This window comes from Taeniopygia guttata, chromosome 4 (genome assembly GCF_048771995.1).
Source record: "Taeniopygia guttata chromosome 4, bTaeGut7.mat, whole genome shotgun sequence".
Classification (NCBI taxonomy): Eukaryota; Metazoa; Chordata; class Aves; order Passeriformes; family Estrildidae; genus Taeniopygia; species Taeniopygia guttata.
The window spans coordinates 752,473-766,658 of record NC_133028.1 but is presented as its reverse complement, the minus strand read 5'-3'; the positions used below and the strand labels follow the sequence as shown (position 1 = coordinate 766,658).

The 14,186-nt window shown below is 51.2% G+C and overlaps 1 protein-coding gene across 2 annotated transcripts in view; it reads right to left on the bottom strand.

The window, feature by feature from the left end:
• Nucleotides 1-14,186, bottom strand: part of SFXN5 (sideroflexin 5) — a 92,985-nt gene that overhangs the window by 59,779 nt on the left and 19,020 nt on the right. For both annotated transcript variants that reach the window (XM_041715551.2, XM_072927816.1), the window contains 2 exons: nucleotides 2,239-2,265; nucleotides 471-525 (listed from right to left, as the gene is read on the bottom strand). In XM_041715551.2, the coding sequence (XP_041571485.1) occupies nucleotides 471-525; nucleotides 2,239-2,265 (82 nt within the window). The remainder of the gene's footprint in view (nucleotides 1-470; nucleotides 526-2,238; nucleotides 2,266-14,186) is intronic.

The following is a 14,186-nucleotide window of genomic DNA, read 5'->3' as shown; positions in this document are numbered from 1 at the left end:
TAAAATAGGAAGTGCCTGTCGCCTCCATGAGGAAGGGAAAGAGAAAGGAGAAAGGAAAGGGGGAAGGAAAGGGGGGAAAAGGAAAGGGAAAAGGAGGAAGGAAAAAGAAAAGGGGAAAAGGGAAAGGAAAAAGGAGAAAGGAAAGAGAAAAGGGGAAAAGGGAAAGGAAAATGGAAAAGGGAGAAGAAAAATGGAAAAGGAAAAGGAAAAGGAAAAGGAAAAGGAAAAGGAAAAGGAAAAGGAAAAGGAAAAGGAAAAGGGAAAAAGGAAAGAGGAAAAGGGAATATTAAGCACTAAATCTCACAGTGGAATTTAGTATCCTCATTTTCCTCACTTGCAAAGGGATTTTGGTGTTGGAATTCCTTCCTGATCTTGGTCTAAATGTTGACAAGGTTCAGTTCAAAAAGAGGAGACCCCCCCCCCCCCGTATTTTATCCAAATTCCAAGAGAAAAGGCTGGGACGTTCCTACCTGACATTCGGAAAGGCATGAAGATGGTCTCGTTGGTGTCGGGGTGGATGATGGCCTGGAAAAGTGTCACCAGAGAGTCACAGTGAGGGCACAGGGCACAGCAAAGCCACCCCTCAGCTCCTAAAACCCCCTGTGAGCACCAAGCCCCCGAATTTCCCCACCTGGGACCCTCCTCGCTGTCACCAAAGGCAGTCTGGGCTCAGCAGCCCCTCCAAAACCCCTCCCAGCAGTAATTAATTCAATTCAATTAAAAATTTACATTCGAGAGCATCATTTAATGGTTTAGGAGGAAATAATTGACCCTCACATACAAAGAGTGGCCTTTTCTTGGCACTGTGTCCCCAAAAGCCACCCACAGCTGTACCCCAGCCCCAGGAAAGGCAGCCTGAGGAGGGAAAAGGAGAATGATTTTCTGTCCCTGCCTGTTCTCAGCACCTCCATCGAGCTCAAATGTCCTGAAATGTCCTGAAATGTCCTCCACCATGTCCTGAAATGTCCTGAAATGTCCTCCACCGTGTCCTGAAATGTCCTCCACCATGTTCTCCACCATGTCCTGAAATGTCGGGTAGGAAAAACGGGAAAAGCCCTGCCTGTGGCAGAGGGATGGGGAGGGTGAGGAGAAAAATCCCTTTATCCTGCAGGGGAAGCAGAGGGGTCACAGCTGAGACCCCAAAACCCCCGAGGCCCAAACACAATGGGTGGGTTCAGTTCAGAACCTTCTCCCCACTGCAGGTGTGGATCCCATTCCAGAACCTTCTCCCCTCTCCAGGTATGGATCCCATTCCAGAACCTTCTGACAAAGTGGATCCCATTCCAGAACCTTCTCCCCTCTCCAGGTGTGGATCCCATTCCAGAACCTTCTCCCCATCTCCAGGTGTTGATCCCATTCCAGAACCTTCTCCCCACTGCAGGTGTGGATCCCATTCCAGAACCTTCTCACAAAGTGGATCCCATTCCAGAACCTTCTGACAAAGTGGATCCCATTCCAGAACCTTCTGACAAAGTGGATCCCATTCCAGAACCTTCTCCCCTCTCCAGGTGTGGATCCCATTCCAGAACCTTCTCCCCACTGCAGGTGTGGATCCCATTCCAGAACCTTCTGACAAAGTGGATCCCATTCCAGAACCTTCTCCCCCCTGCCCCAGCACGAGCTGGGACACCAACAGGCAGGTCCAGCCCTCCCTGGATGGCCCCATAGGGGACACCCAAAAAACCCCAGACAGGACCTGGTGAATTTCTGGATTTTCCAGGAATTCCAACCTTGATGTGCCCCCACAGCTCCTCAGCCAGCCCTGGTGCCTCTGGAGATCCCAACCTCCCAAAAAAACCCTAAATCTGCTTTACTGATCAGCAGCAGCAAAGCTCACTGGGCCCATTTTCACCCACATTTCCCCCCAAATTTTCTGACAAGCCCAGGAGGCTGCACTGGAATTAACTGGGAAGGAGAAATCAATTCCCAAAGGATCTGGGAGTGCAGGGAGGAAGGTACAGCACAGGCACAAACCTTCCCAAGGAACTGTCAAACTATTTGCAAAAAACTGGAGACAAGAAAGCTCTTGACTAGACAGGAAGGAGAAAATGAAGACATCAAAATATATAAATATATATAAAAAAAAAATCAGGCTCTTTGGTGGCAGAGTGTTCTCTGCATTTACATTTCCATGGGAAGGCAAAACAGCAACTGGCAAAGGGAACGAGGGAGGACAGGAAAAAGCAGCAACACTTGAAAATAATAAGGAAAATTGAAAATATTTTTAAAGTGTATTACCTGTTTGATTTTTTGAGCTCCCCACAGCTGGAAAAAAAAAAACAAAAGAGAACATTAAATGTAAAAAAAAAAAAAAAAACCACCAGTGTAGTTTTATCCCAAATATTCATCTTTTAACTGCTGTTATAAACAAATACAAGGGATTGGGACAAAAAGCTCATTTTCTGCAGCCCCCAGGATGGATTTAAAGACTCTTTACACACCTGAGCTCACTCACACCTGCGTGGGCAGCGAGGCCAGTGAGAGACAACATTAAACTTGTATTAAATGGGAAGAAAAACGAGAACAGCCAGACTTCAGAGCTTTACAAACCCCGAATTCTCTGCTGCACGCTGATCTCGAGGTAAATTTAGCACAGGCTCTCCCTGGATGAGCTTCCTGCGGAAATCCAGCCCTGCTGGGGAGCAGAGGTGGGGCAAGAAGCCCTGCAGGGAACACCAGGAGCTCCTCAAATACACCCCGGCCTTCCAATAAATGGAATAAACAGCCACCAGCTCTCGCTTTTAAATGCACCGAGAAACGCGCACAGAGGGGAAAAATTTGGTTTAGAACTCTCACTGCTGCCTCTGACAGCTTCAAAACCCCCAAACCTGGCTCCAGGTGTGGGGCTGGAGGAGGAAACATCCCCTGAGAGGTGCGGGAGGGGACAGGGAGGAGACCCCGGGCACAGCCCCAGCCCAGGGCTCACCCTTCCTTCCCCAAGGCAGGGGGGTTCCTCCACAGGTGACCCCCAAACCCCAATTATCACCCCAAAGGCTGATGTGCTCAGAGAGGGGTGGGGACCAGGGCTCTGCAGGGTCCCAGCACTCGCTGGGTTCTGCTGTTACAAACCCGTGTTCAGCCCCAGAGCTCTGGCGGGGCCTGTTCTGCCCTCAAGGAGCTGCCAAGCCGCCCTTTGAGCCCCATTTCCATTTAAACCCCCAATTTCCCTGCGAGCCAGGAGCCTGGCTGCTTCCCTGGCAAGGCTCCTCTGCCAATCTCTCCCCACCCTCGTGGCTCCTTCGCTCCTCTCCAATTTGTCAACATCCTCTTGCGTGGAGGCCGCCAGCATCCAGGGGAATTATTCCAAGGAGAGTTGTGCCGGTGCCAATCCCGGGCCAGGAGAACCTGTGGGGTTCTGCTCCTGCTGCTGCCACATCCCAGGATGGCGATGGCTCTTTTTGGCTCACGGTTTCCCCTCCAAAACCCACCCAGGCGCTTCACATCAGGTGTTCAGGGTGTTCACTAAGCCTCATCCCTCACCCCAGGTTTGTTGCCAGTCCCAAATATAAATCCATTTAAATGCTGTTGGAATAAAGCAATTAACCTGCTAAAAACTGCATTAATTGACCCACTGGTACCAACAACCCCAAATGTCACTCCCAGTTCATGCCACGCTCCAAAATGAAGCTCTGTGATGAACTCCACTGCCTGTGGTGAGGAACGGAGGATCTAAATGTCACACAGACACGGGACTTGTCCTGAGGAAAAGTTCCCTTCCTAAGGAAAATCACCGTTCCCCCTTTCCCAGGCTGGGGCACACAAAGGACCATCCTCACGGGTGCTGAAGGCCAGGTGGGTCTAAACCCCAAAAGCCAAAGGGAAGGGGGCTCCAGGCCCAGCCAGCAGCTCTCTGCCTGCCCAGCAGCTGCAGAACTTCCACGGGGTCAGGGGGGATTCCTGGGGCTCCCCAGCACGTCCCAGGGACCCCAGAGCTGCCCGGATCCCCTCTGCACGGGCTGGGAAACAGAACTGTGGGCTTTTCCTCTCCAACTGCAGGCACTGACACCAGCAAAAAGGAAGAGGGATGGTTTCTGAGCCAGCACGAGGGCTTTTTTGGTCAAATTCTCTAATTTCATTAATTGATCCCAATATTTATGCCTTTCCCTGCTGCAGTGCAAATATTGTTAGAACACGCGGTTTCATTACTTCTCCAAAGAGACTTCACAAGATGCACCTGATGAGTCACCTCAGGATTCTGCCAGCTCATTTTCACTTCTTTCTCCTCTAATTCCTGTTCTGTCTGCAGCGTTTTCCAGCAGCTCCAGCTCCCCGGCAGCTCTGCCAGCCCGGGGTTGCTTTGGGGAGCAGTCTGGGCTTTTGGGGGGATTCCATTCCCACCCTCTCCAGCCGTCCTGGAGGAGCAGCCACACTCCCACCTCATCCACCCCACTGGGAAAGGGGGAAATCTGCTCTGGAGCACAGGGAACGGCTCCAGCTCCGTGCTGGGCTTTGGATTTCAGTCCAGGATGGCTGGGTAGGGCCAGCCTGGATCAGGAGGGGCTCCTGGCACGGAGAGGAGCCTTGGATGGCTCAGAGCCCTGCACCAGTTTTGGGTGCTCAGGGGTGGGATTACACCAGGAAAGACCTGAGGGCTGGAGCAATGTTATTCCAACGTCCCACTCTCCACTCCAGCAGGCAGGAGGGGTCACTTTGCCCCAGCCTGTGCCCCTGCAGCTCTCCCCAAGGTCAGATCAGGGGACACCACACGGGTCAGGTCAGGAGAGATCGCCCATGGACGGGCAGGAATCAGCTCCAGCTGTCACAAGTGGTCTCAGACCCACCTTCTCAGGACCCATGGAAGAGATTTCCACCCGTCCTCTCCAGGATCTGATTTTTCTACAGTTTTTTTCAGGAAGAGTCGTCATTTCTGTCACCACCTGCAGCAGTTTTAAAGCCCTGAGCTCGGGGGTGCCAGCACAGGGAGGAGCTGGAGCTGCTGGAGAGAGCCCAGAGGAGGCTCCAGGATGATCCCAGGGATGGAGCTGCTCTGCTGGGAGGAACGGCTGGGAGAGCTGGGAATGTTCCCCTGGAGAAGGGAAAATTCCAGGGAATGCTCAGAGTCCCTGGAGGGGCTCCAGGAGAGCTGGAGAGGGACTGGGGACAAGGGACAGAGGGACAGGAGCCAGGGCATGGCTCCCACTGGGAAAGGGGAGCTTGGGCTGGGATCTTGGCAAGGAATTCCTGGCTGGGCTGGAATTCCCAGCTTTGCTGTGGCTGCCCCTGGATCCCTGGCAGTGCCCAAGGCCAGGTTGGACACTGGGGCTGGGAGCTCCTGGGGCAGTGGGAGGTGTCCCTGCCATGGATGGGGTAGCTCTGGATGGGATTTGAGGTCCCTTCCCAACCCAAACCACTCCAGCATTCTGTGAATTTATGAACTCAGGAGCTGAGTTCAGTAACCCAGAAACATCACCTTAAATACCACGATGATGTTTAAGGCAGAGTCTCAAAGCCCACCAAAATCTGAAGAGAACCAAAGCTGCGGTGAGGGGATGGAGACTGTTAAAAATCTTGGGAATAGATGTGATCTTTGCTTGTCAGGACATTCATTAGCAATCCTTATTTAGCAGCAGAATTGCAGCTTAGAGATAGTTTAAAAAAAAAAAAAAAGAATTTATTTAAAGAATCCATCCAGCCCCAATCTCTTCACCAACACCTGTCACTATAAAAACAGCACGGAGGGTTCCAGTTCTCCTTAATGGATGAGCCTCCTCCTATTAAACACAGGAACATTCCACAGTCCTGCACTCAGAGACAGGAATTTATTTGTCACCTCCTCCATAAAAATCTCCTGCCTTATCCCTAATCCAAACTAATCCTTCATCTGAAAAGCACCTGGTGCCACCCTTTGAGACCTGATCCTAAATCCATGGGTGCTGCTCCAGCTATGCCAGGCCAGGAATAACTGCCTGGAGAAAAGCCCTTATTGATGAATCACTCATTAATCACTCATCATGACAAGGCACAGTTATAGACAAAGAACTAATTAGGAGTCACGGGGTAGATGAGCCCAGCGTGGAAAGGAAAGCCCAGGGGCTGAAGTCCTGCCCAGAGCCCTCAGTGGGCTCTGCCTGGGCTGGACTCTGCCCCATTACACAACAAAACCCCTTTGGAAGGACGGGCTGAAGAGGAAATCATTGAAAAAACAGTATTTTTAGTTAATTGATTTCCTCTGTCCAGCCAGTCCCATTTCAAAAGCCGTTCCCGTCCTGCTCCACCAGCGATGTTCTCACCTTCCACCACCCCGCCTGCGCCCAGGAAATGCAGATTTAACGAGGTAACAGCCTGGAGTTTGCACCCCGTCAGGAGCTGCCAGTGGTTTCACACTCCGGGGCTTGTGAGGTTTATTAAAGCACAGCTCGGATCACCCAGCCCACGCTGAATTCCAAATATTGGGTGGTGCAGAAGGTGGGATGCAGCCAAGCTCCTCCCGGAGCGCTCCATCTCCCTTCCCGGCCCTCGGGAGGGCAGCCTCAATCCAGATGTGCTTCCCCAATAATCCCAGTTGTTTCATTGATTGAAATAAGAGGAAAAAACCAGCCCAGCTCCAGCTGCTCACAGATCTGGAGCAGTCTGGCATTCCTGATAAACCTGGAAAACCAGGTAACACCATCCCATAGCTCTTCTTGTTCCTCACAGGAAATCTCCCCAGAGGAGTTTTTACAGCCCTGCTCCTAAAATCTTGGCAATAGGGAGGTTTTGGCTCTTCAGGACACAAAGCTCAACAGAGCCCACGAGTGGGATAAATCTCAGAGGCTCTGTTCATTTCTGCCCCTCCTGCTGCTGAAATGAGGCAGCACAGGAGGCACCTGAAGCTCTTCCTGGGTGCCAAAATTCCTTTGCCTTTCTGAGCATTGTTGGGTCACCGAGAGGAATCAGAAAATCAGGGAATTGTTCAGGTTGGAAAAGATTTCAGACAATCACACCCAACCATCCCCAGCCCTGCCAGGGCCACCACTGCCCACGTCCCCAAGTGCCACATCCACAGGGCTTGGAAATCCCTCTAGAGATGGGCACTCCAAACCTCCTCGGGCACTTCCAAGGCCTGAGTACCCTTTCCATGAGGAAATTCCTGCTGATGTCCACCCTGAGGCTCCCCTGAGGCCGTTCCCTCTCCTCCTGTCCCAGTTCCCTGGGAACAGATCCCAAATCCCCCTGGCTGTCCCCTCCTGGCAGGAGCTGTGAGAGCCACAAGGTCCCCCTGAGCCTCCTCTGCTCCAGGCTGAGCCCCCTCAGCTCCCTCAGGAACTCTCCAGTCCCTTCCCAGCTCCCTCAGGAACTCTCCAGCCCCTTCCCAGCTCCCTCAGGAACTCTCCAGCCCCTTCCCAGCTCCCTCAGGAACTCTCCAGCCCCTTCCCAGCTCCCTCAGGAACTCTCCAGCCCCTTCCCAGCTCCCTCAGGAACTCTCCAGCCCCTTCCCAGCTCCGTTCCCTGCCCTGGCCCTGCTGATTCCCGGCACCAGGAGCTGCTGCCAGATCCCAAACCAAGAGTGGGTGGAACCAGAATCGAGTCCCCACGGATAAAATCAGCTCTGAAATAACACGGTGCAGCCTCCCAGCACTCAATAAACATTAACTAATTAATCCTCCCAGCACTCTCCTGGAAAGGCTTCAGCAGAGTGAGCATCATTCACTGCAAACCATCCTTGCCCCAGGGCTGCAGAGGAGGTGGATGCCGCTGGAATCGCGCATGGTTTGGGTTGGATGGCACCTTTGGGGGTGCCCAGCCCCTCCCTGGGCTCCCTAATCCAGCTCAGGTCGCTCCAGATCAGATTTGTTTCATCTCATTTTAGCCACACCAAGCTGGCAGATGTAATCGGCTCTGAAACTTGGGATGAGCTCCCCAAATCCCGAGTGATGGAGCAAACCAAGGCGGTCTGTGGCCGAGGAGCAGCAGCAGGAGCAGCACCCGGGACCAGGGATGCTCCTTGGAGGTGCATTTGCAGCTCCCTCCGTGCCTTTCGTCCTCCGGTGATGCCTAAACCCCACTCACCTCAGTGACACCGAGAACCTTTGGCCAAAACAAGGGGCACTTTCCTGCCAAGAAAAGGCAGCAGCAGGACAAGGACACATCCCGGCTCTATCGCATCCCGCAGGAGACCAGAGGGGGGGAAAATTACAGTTTACTGCAAATGGACCTCTTCGCTCTTCATCAACACCGTCAGGAAAAGCCATTATTCCCCAAAAGGGCGGCTCTTAGCCCCTGATGGATTCAGCGTCCTCCGCTGGGCCGGGGCGGCCGGAGCGGCTCTCCCCGCTGCTAAGCTGATTGAGGCAAGAACACAGCAATAAATACGTGCCCATTAAGCCGCCGAGCCTCTTTTCGCTTCACCGATCCTAATGGGGGAGAAATGAAAGAGTTTGGAAGCAGCGAGTTGCCAAAAGTGCATTTGGAGAGGCAGAGGAGTGCGAAGTCACAAGCGGCACAGGCAGGGCTGGCAGGGGAGCAGCAGCGTCTGGCTCCAAAGCACCTCTGCTGAGCTGCACATCGCCTGGCCTGGGTTAATTTTCATTTTTCCCTTTTTTTCGCTCTCCCCGCGATGCCCAGGGGCGAAGCTGAGGGTGCAGTCAGCGATGGAGCCGGATCGCTGGGGTTGTTTGCTCCCAAATGGGCGCTCTGGCATTTAGGCAGGAGGGGCAGGGAACACCCAGCGAGAGGATCAGGCGAGTTTAAACTGTTCCAGCTGTGCCTGCCCAGCTCCTCCCCAAACCACGATCCCACAGCAAACAGGGAGATGGATCAAAAACCCCAAACCTGCAAGGGTTTCAGTCAGCCAAGATCCACAGCTCAGGGTGCTTATTGCTGGCTTTATGAGCCCTGCATTCATTTCCAGCCTCCGCTGCAGGTTTAGTGTTGATTCTTTACCGATAAAGATTGTATCTAAATAAAAAATTGAATAGAAATTGGATCGAATTGTATCTTTTACCCCCCTCCCTTCAGCAGCCCCAGCACCCCCGATGCCCCGTGCCATCCCCCAGGAGAACACGGGCAGGCAGAGGCAGAGGCAGAGGCAGAGGAGGAGGAATTTCGGGAAGGGGAAGGGAGCCGGGTTTTCTGGAGCTGAGCTCCCTGCACAGCCAGCTGTGGCACAGCACGGCTCGGGAGTGGGAACACATGGCCGGGAGAAGAGGCAGAGCCGTGGCACTGCTGCACTGCCAGGGCTTCACACCTCCCTCCCCGAGTCTGGGCACGGAGCAAACCGCGCCAGCTCCCGCCTGAACTCGGGAAAAAGGGAAAATGGAACAGGCAGCACCTCCCCCTGCCCGAGGGCAGCACCTCTGCCAGGCCCGGGGGAGCTCCGTGAACCAGCTGCCATTTCTGATAGAGCAGTCGTGCCACAATTCAAAGGCAATATCATGGATATATGTTTAGGAGAGAATTAATAGAGAGAAGTATATATATATGTATATATGTATATATATGTGTGTATATATATATATATATATATATATGTATATGTGTATATATGTGTATATATATATGTATATATGTATATATGTATATATGTATATATATATAAATAGAGAATTAATAGAAATATATATGTATATAGTTTAATAGTCAATTAATAGAGAGAAATCTATATATATGTTTAATAGACAATTATTAGAGAGAAGTTTATATGTATATGTTTAATAGACAATAGAGAAGTCTATATGTTTAATAGACAATTAATAGAGAAAAGTATATATATTTAAGAGAGAAATATATATATGTCTATATATTTAATAGAGAATTAATAGAGAAAAGTATATATATGTTTAATAAAGACTTAATAGAGAGAAATATATATGCATATGTTTAATAGACAATTTATAGAGAAGTCTATATATATTTAAGAGAGAAATATATATATGTCTATATGTTTAATAGACAATTAATAAAGAAAAGTATATATATGTTTAATAAAGACTTAATAGAGAGAAATATATATGCATATGTTTAATAGACAATTAATACAGAAGTCTATATATATTTAAGAGAGAAATATATATATGTCTATATGTTTAATAGACAATTAATAGAGAAGTCTATTTATATTGAAGAGAGAAATATATATATGTCTATATGTTTAATAGACAATTAATAGAGAAAAGTATATATATGTTTAATAAAGACTTAATAGAGAGAAATATATATGCATATGTTTAATAGAGAATTAATAGAGAAGTCTATATATATTTAAGAGAGAAATACATATATGTCTATATGTTTACTAGACAATTAATAGAGAAGTCTATATATATTTAAGAGAGAAATATATATATGTCTATATGTTTAATAGACAATTAATAGAGAAATCTATATATATTTAAGAGAGAAATATATATATGTCTATATGTTTAATAGACAATTAATAGAGAAATCTATATATATGTTTAATAAAGAGTTAATAGAGAGAAATATATATGTATACGTTTAATAGACAATTAATAGAGAGAAGTATATATATATACATATGTATATATATTTACTAGAGAATTAATAGAGAGAAGTTTTACAGATTTAGTTATGTTTTACCCCCTTGCATTGTTACCAGGGCTGGTTGGGCTGGGGACATTCGGGAGGACATTTGGTTTGTCGCTGTGGCAGCAGCTGACCTCCAGTCAAGATTTAAGGATGTAAACTCCATCACTGGACAGCGAAAAGGAGCCGGTGGACAGAACTTTGGGAGAGGCTAAAGGGTTAAAAGGCAAAACCTCCATTGTGTGGGTGAGCACATGGTGGGGAAAAGTCCTGTAAGATTTTCTCTATTCTATCTTCTGTTGTATTTTTGATCAGGTTTTAATAAACCTTTCAATTTTTTTTTTTTTTTTTTTGAAACCGAGTAGCATTTCTCACAGTTTCATTAAGGAGCTGTGCCTTTAAACCTCTGGTTGGCATGAAACCCTCCGAAGCTGCAGGGGAAAAGCTTCTCTCCCCCTGCAGAGCCCCCAGCCCTGCTGCTGCTGCTGCTGCTGCTGTGTGGCTCTTTGCCTCTCTCTGCTGGCAGCAGCACCGGGATGGGGACAGGGACAGGGACAGGGACAGGGCTGAGGGACCTTCCCCTGCCTGCCTGGGCTGCGTCCCACGCTTGGGGAGGTGGTGGGGGAAATCAGGGCTGCCAGGAAAATTCCCAGCAGCTTTCCAGCATCCGCGGCTGCTGCTGGGCAATGTTAAACCAGGAGCTCAGCAGCTCTTCCTACCCCAATTTCTGAGGCCAAAATTCAGCCTGCAAGGGGAAGGAAACACAGCTCAAACATGGAATTCTAGCTGAGAAAATTGAAGTATTTTTGAGGAAGAAGTGAACAAACCTGAGATTCATCACTAAATCCCCGCAGTGCTGATACCCACCTGCAAATCTCCAAGGCAGATCTTTGGTGCCCAAACCCTGAGCACAGCCCAGGTTCCTCAGCCTTGCAAAGGGTTTTTCTGGAGCACAGAACCACCCAGGAGAAGCAGCTGTGCCATGAAGAGGAGGGATTTCAGTCCCTCTGGGGCTGGCAGCCACTGAGTGCTGCTTCCCTCAACCTCCACCAGCACCAGTCTGTTCCCCCACTCCGTGCTGGGCTCTGGGGCTGTGGGATCCAGGGCTTCCCTCTGGCTGCCCTGGGACCCTGGCAGGGGTCAGGAACCCTCCTGGACAGAGCCCCCAGAGACACTGGCTGTGATCTCTGTCCATGGAAAAGAGTTTTCAGTCTTACAGGATGAATTACAAGCTCTGAGTGTTTGATATCAGTAATAATTAAGTGTGGCACGGGTGCAAAAGTAAAATTTTAGGATTCTAGATGAGGGGTCCAAAGGGGACAAGATGGAGGAAATTGGGTGTGCCTTGTCCTTTTTCTCCTTCTTCATGCCCTCCATGTTTCACTGTGGTGTTGGCATTTTTCTGTTGGTTCAGGCTGGGGACACACTGTCCAACGTAGGTGACAGATATTGGCACGTTATTGTAAATCCAGCACAGGTAGTTTGTGGTATTTAATGTTTGTACCATCCCACTGAGGGCAGAGCCCCACACGCTGCCCTGCAGGACAGAGCTGCGGCAGGGCAGCAGAACATGTTAGAGATAAACAGAATAAACAACCTTGAAACAGCACAGACCAATTATGGCTTCTGCTTTGGCAGCGGGGCTGACAGACAGAGACTTTCTACAATCCTGGAATCATCAATAGCTCAGATTCTGACATGGGACGGGGTGGGAGAGGGACTCACACACTCCAAGGACTCAAATCAACCCCACAGATTAGTGGCACAAAAGCCACACCACGACACCCTGCAGTTGGCACAGCCTTTTGGTTTGAGGCTGAACTCACAGCGAGATTCCCAAAGCAGGGAAGTCGGGTTTGAGCAGGCTGCTCTCTGTCCTTGCTCAGCAGGCTGCTCTCCATCCTTGCTCAGCAGGCTGGAGTTCCACAGCCCCTGCTCCCAGGGCAGAAACCACGGCCCGAAATGGAAACTCTTCCCTCCAGCGGAGATTCCCTCCAGGAGGCTCTTTGGGAAGTGCCTGCCCTGCCTGCACTTGGAATTGGATCTGCTACAGCCTCCACCTTCTGCTGCAAATTGGCTCCCAGAGCCCTCCTGTGTGTCATTTGCACCTTCCCACTCGCAGCAGCCACCGGGCCTGGGGACATCCTGCCAGCCCCGGGGCCTGGGGACATCCTGCCAGCCCCGGGAGCAGCCACCAGGCCTGGGGACATCCTGCCAGCCCCGGGGCCTGGGGACATCCTGCCAGCCCCGGGAGCAGCCACCAGGCAGGGCAGGAACGGGGCTGGCATGGGGACAGTGGGACGGGGACAGGGACAGAGGGATGGGGACAGCGGGACAGGGACAGAGGGGACGGGGACAGAGGGGACAGGGACAGAGGGGACAGGGACAGCGGGATGGGGACAGTGGGACAGGGACAGAGGGGACAGGGACAACAGGACAGGGACAACAGGACAGGGACAGCTGGGACAGAGGTGACAGGGACAGAGGGACGGGGACAGCGGGATGGGGACAGCAGGACGGGGACAGAGGGATGGGGACAGCCAGGACAGGGACAGCGGGATGGGGACAGCCAGGACAGGGACAGCCATCACAGGGACATCCAGGATGGGAACCCCCAGCATGGGGGCATCAGCCCAGGGATATCCAGCAAAGGGACACCCAGGGCACAGGGACATCCAGCTCGGGGACATCATGGACAGGGACAGCCAGGGCAGGGAGGGACCCTCAGCACATCCCAGTCCCTGTCCCTGAGGAATTCCGGCTGAGGGACCCTGGGAGCAGCTAAAGGAGCAGCCTGGGACAGCGGGAGGGGTCCCTGCCATGGCAGGGGTGGCACTGGGTGGCCTTAAGGTCCCTTCCAGGGAAACCTTCTGGGATTCTGTGGTGAAATGAGGAGCACAAAGAGCAAAGAACGAAGGGACCTTTATGGAAGGGCAATAACAGGGCCAGGAGCTGCTCCAGGGCTGGAGCCAGGCTGGGAGAGCTGGGAATGTTCCCCTGGAGAAGGGAAAATTCCAGGGAATGCTCAGAGTCCCTGAGGGGCTCCAGGAGAGCTGGAGAGGGACTGGGGACAAGGGACAGAGGGACAGGAGCCAGGGAATGGCTCCCACTGGGAAAGGGGAGCTTGGGCTGGGATCTTGGCAAGGAATTCCTGGCTGGGCTGGAATTCCCAGATTTGCTGTGGCTGCCCCTGGATCCCTGGCAGTGCCCAAGGTTGGACACTGGGGCTGGGAGCTCCTGGGACAGTGGGAGGTGTCCCCATGGCAGGGGTGGCTCTGGGTGGGATTTCAGGTCCCTTCCCACCCAAACTATTCAGGTGGTGCATAAATGACAACTGGAGCAGTTTCTCCATCAGCACAGGTCCTCCACATTCCCTTTCCCTCCTCACCTCCCTGTGTTTGGGACAGGGGGATGAGAGGGGACAGGGACCAGCAGCTGCCACTGCACCTCAGCCTCTGCAGGAGCCCCAGGGGACAGGCAGAGCCAGGGAGGAGGAATTTCACCAAACCCCACAATTCTCTTGGGCTTCCCACAGCAAAAATTTCTAAATTTCCAAAACTTCTCAGCCCTGTTAATGAACACATCTTGCTTCCATCAAACGTTTCTGCATCCACAGAGTTCCATCACCCAAATTCACCTCCCCAAGGCCGTCAGGGGCTTTCTCCCCCAAATATCTTCTCTAATCCTCCTCAAATATTTAACCCAAACAACCAAGAGAGCAG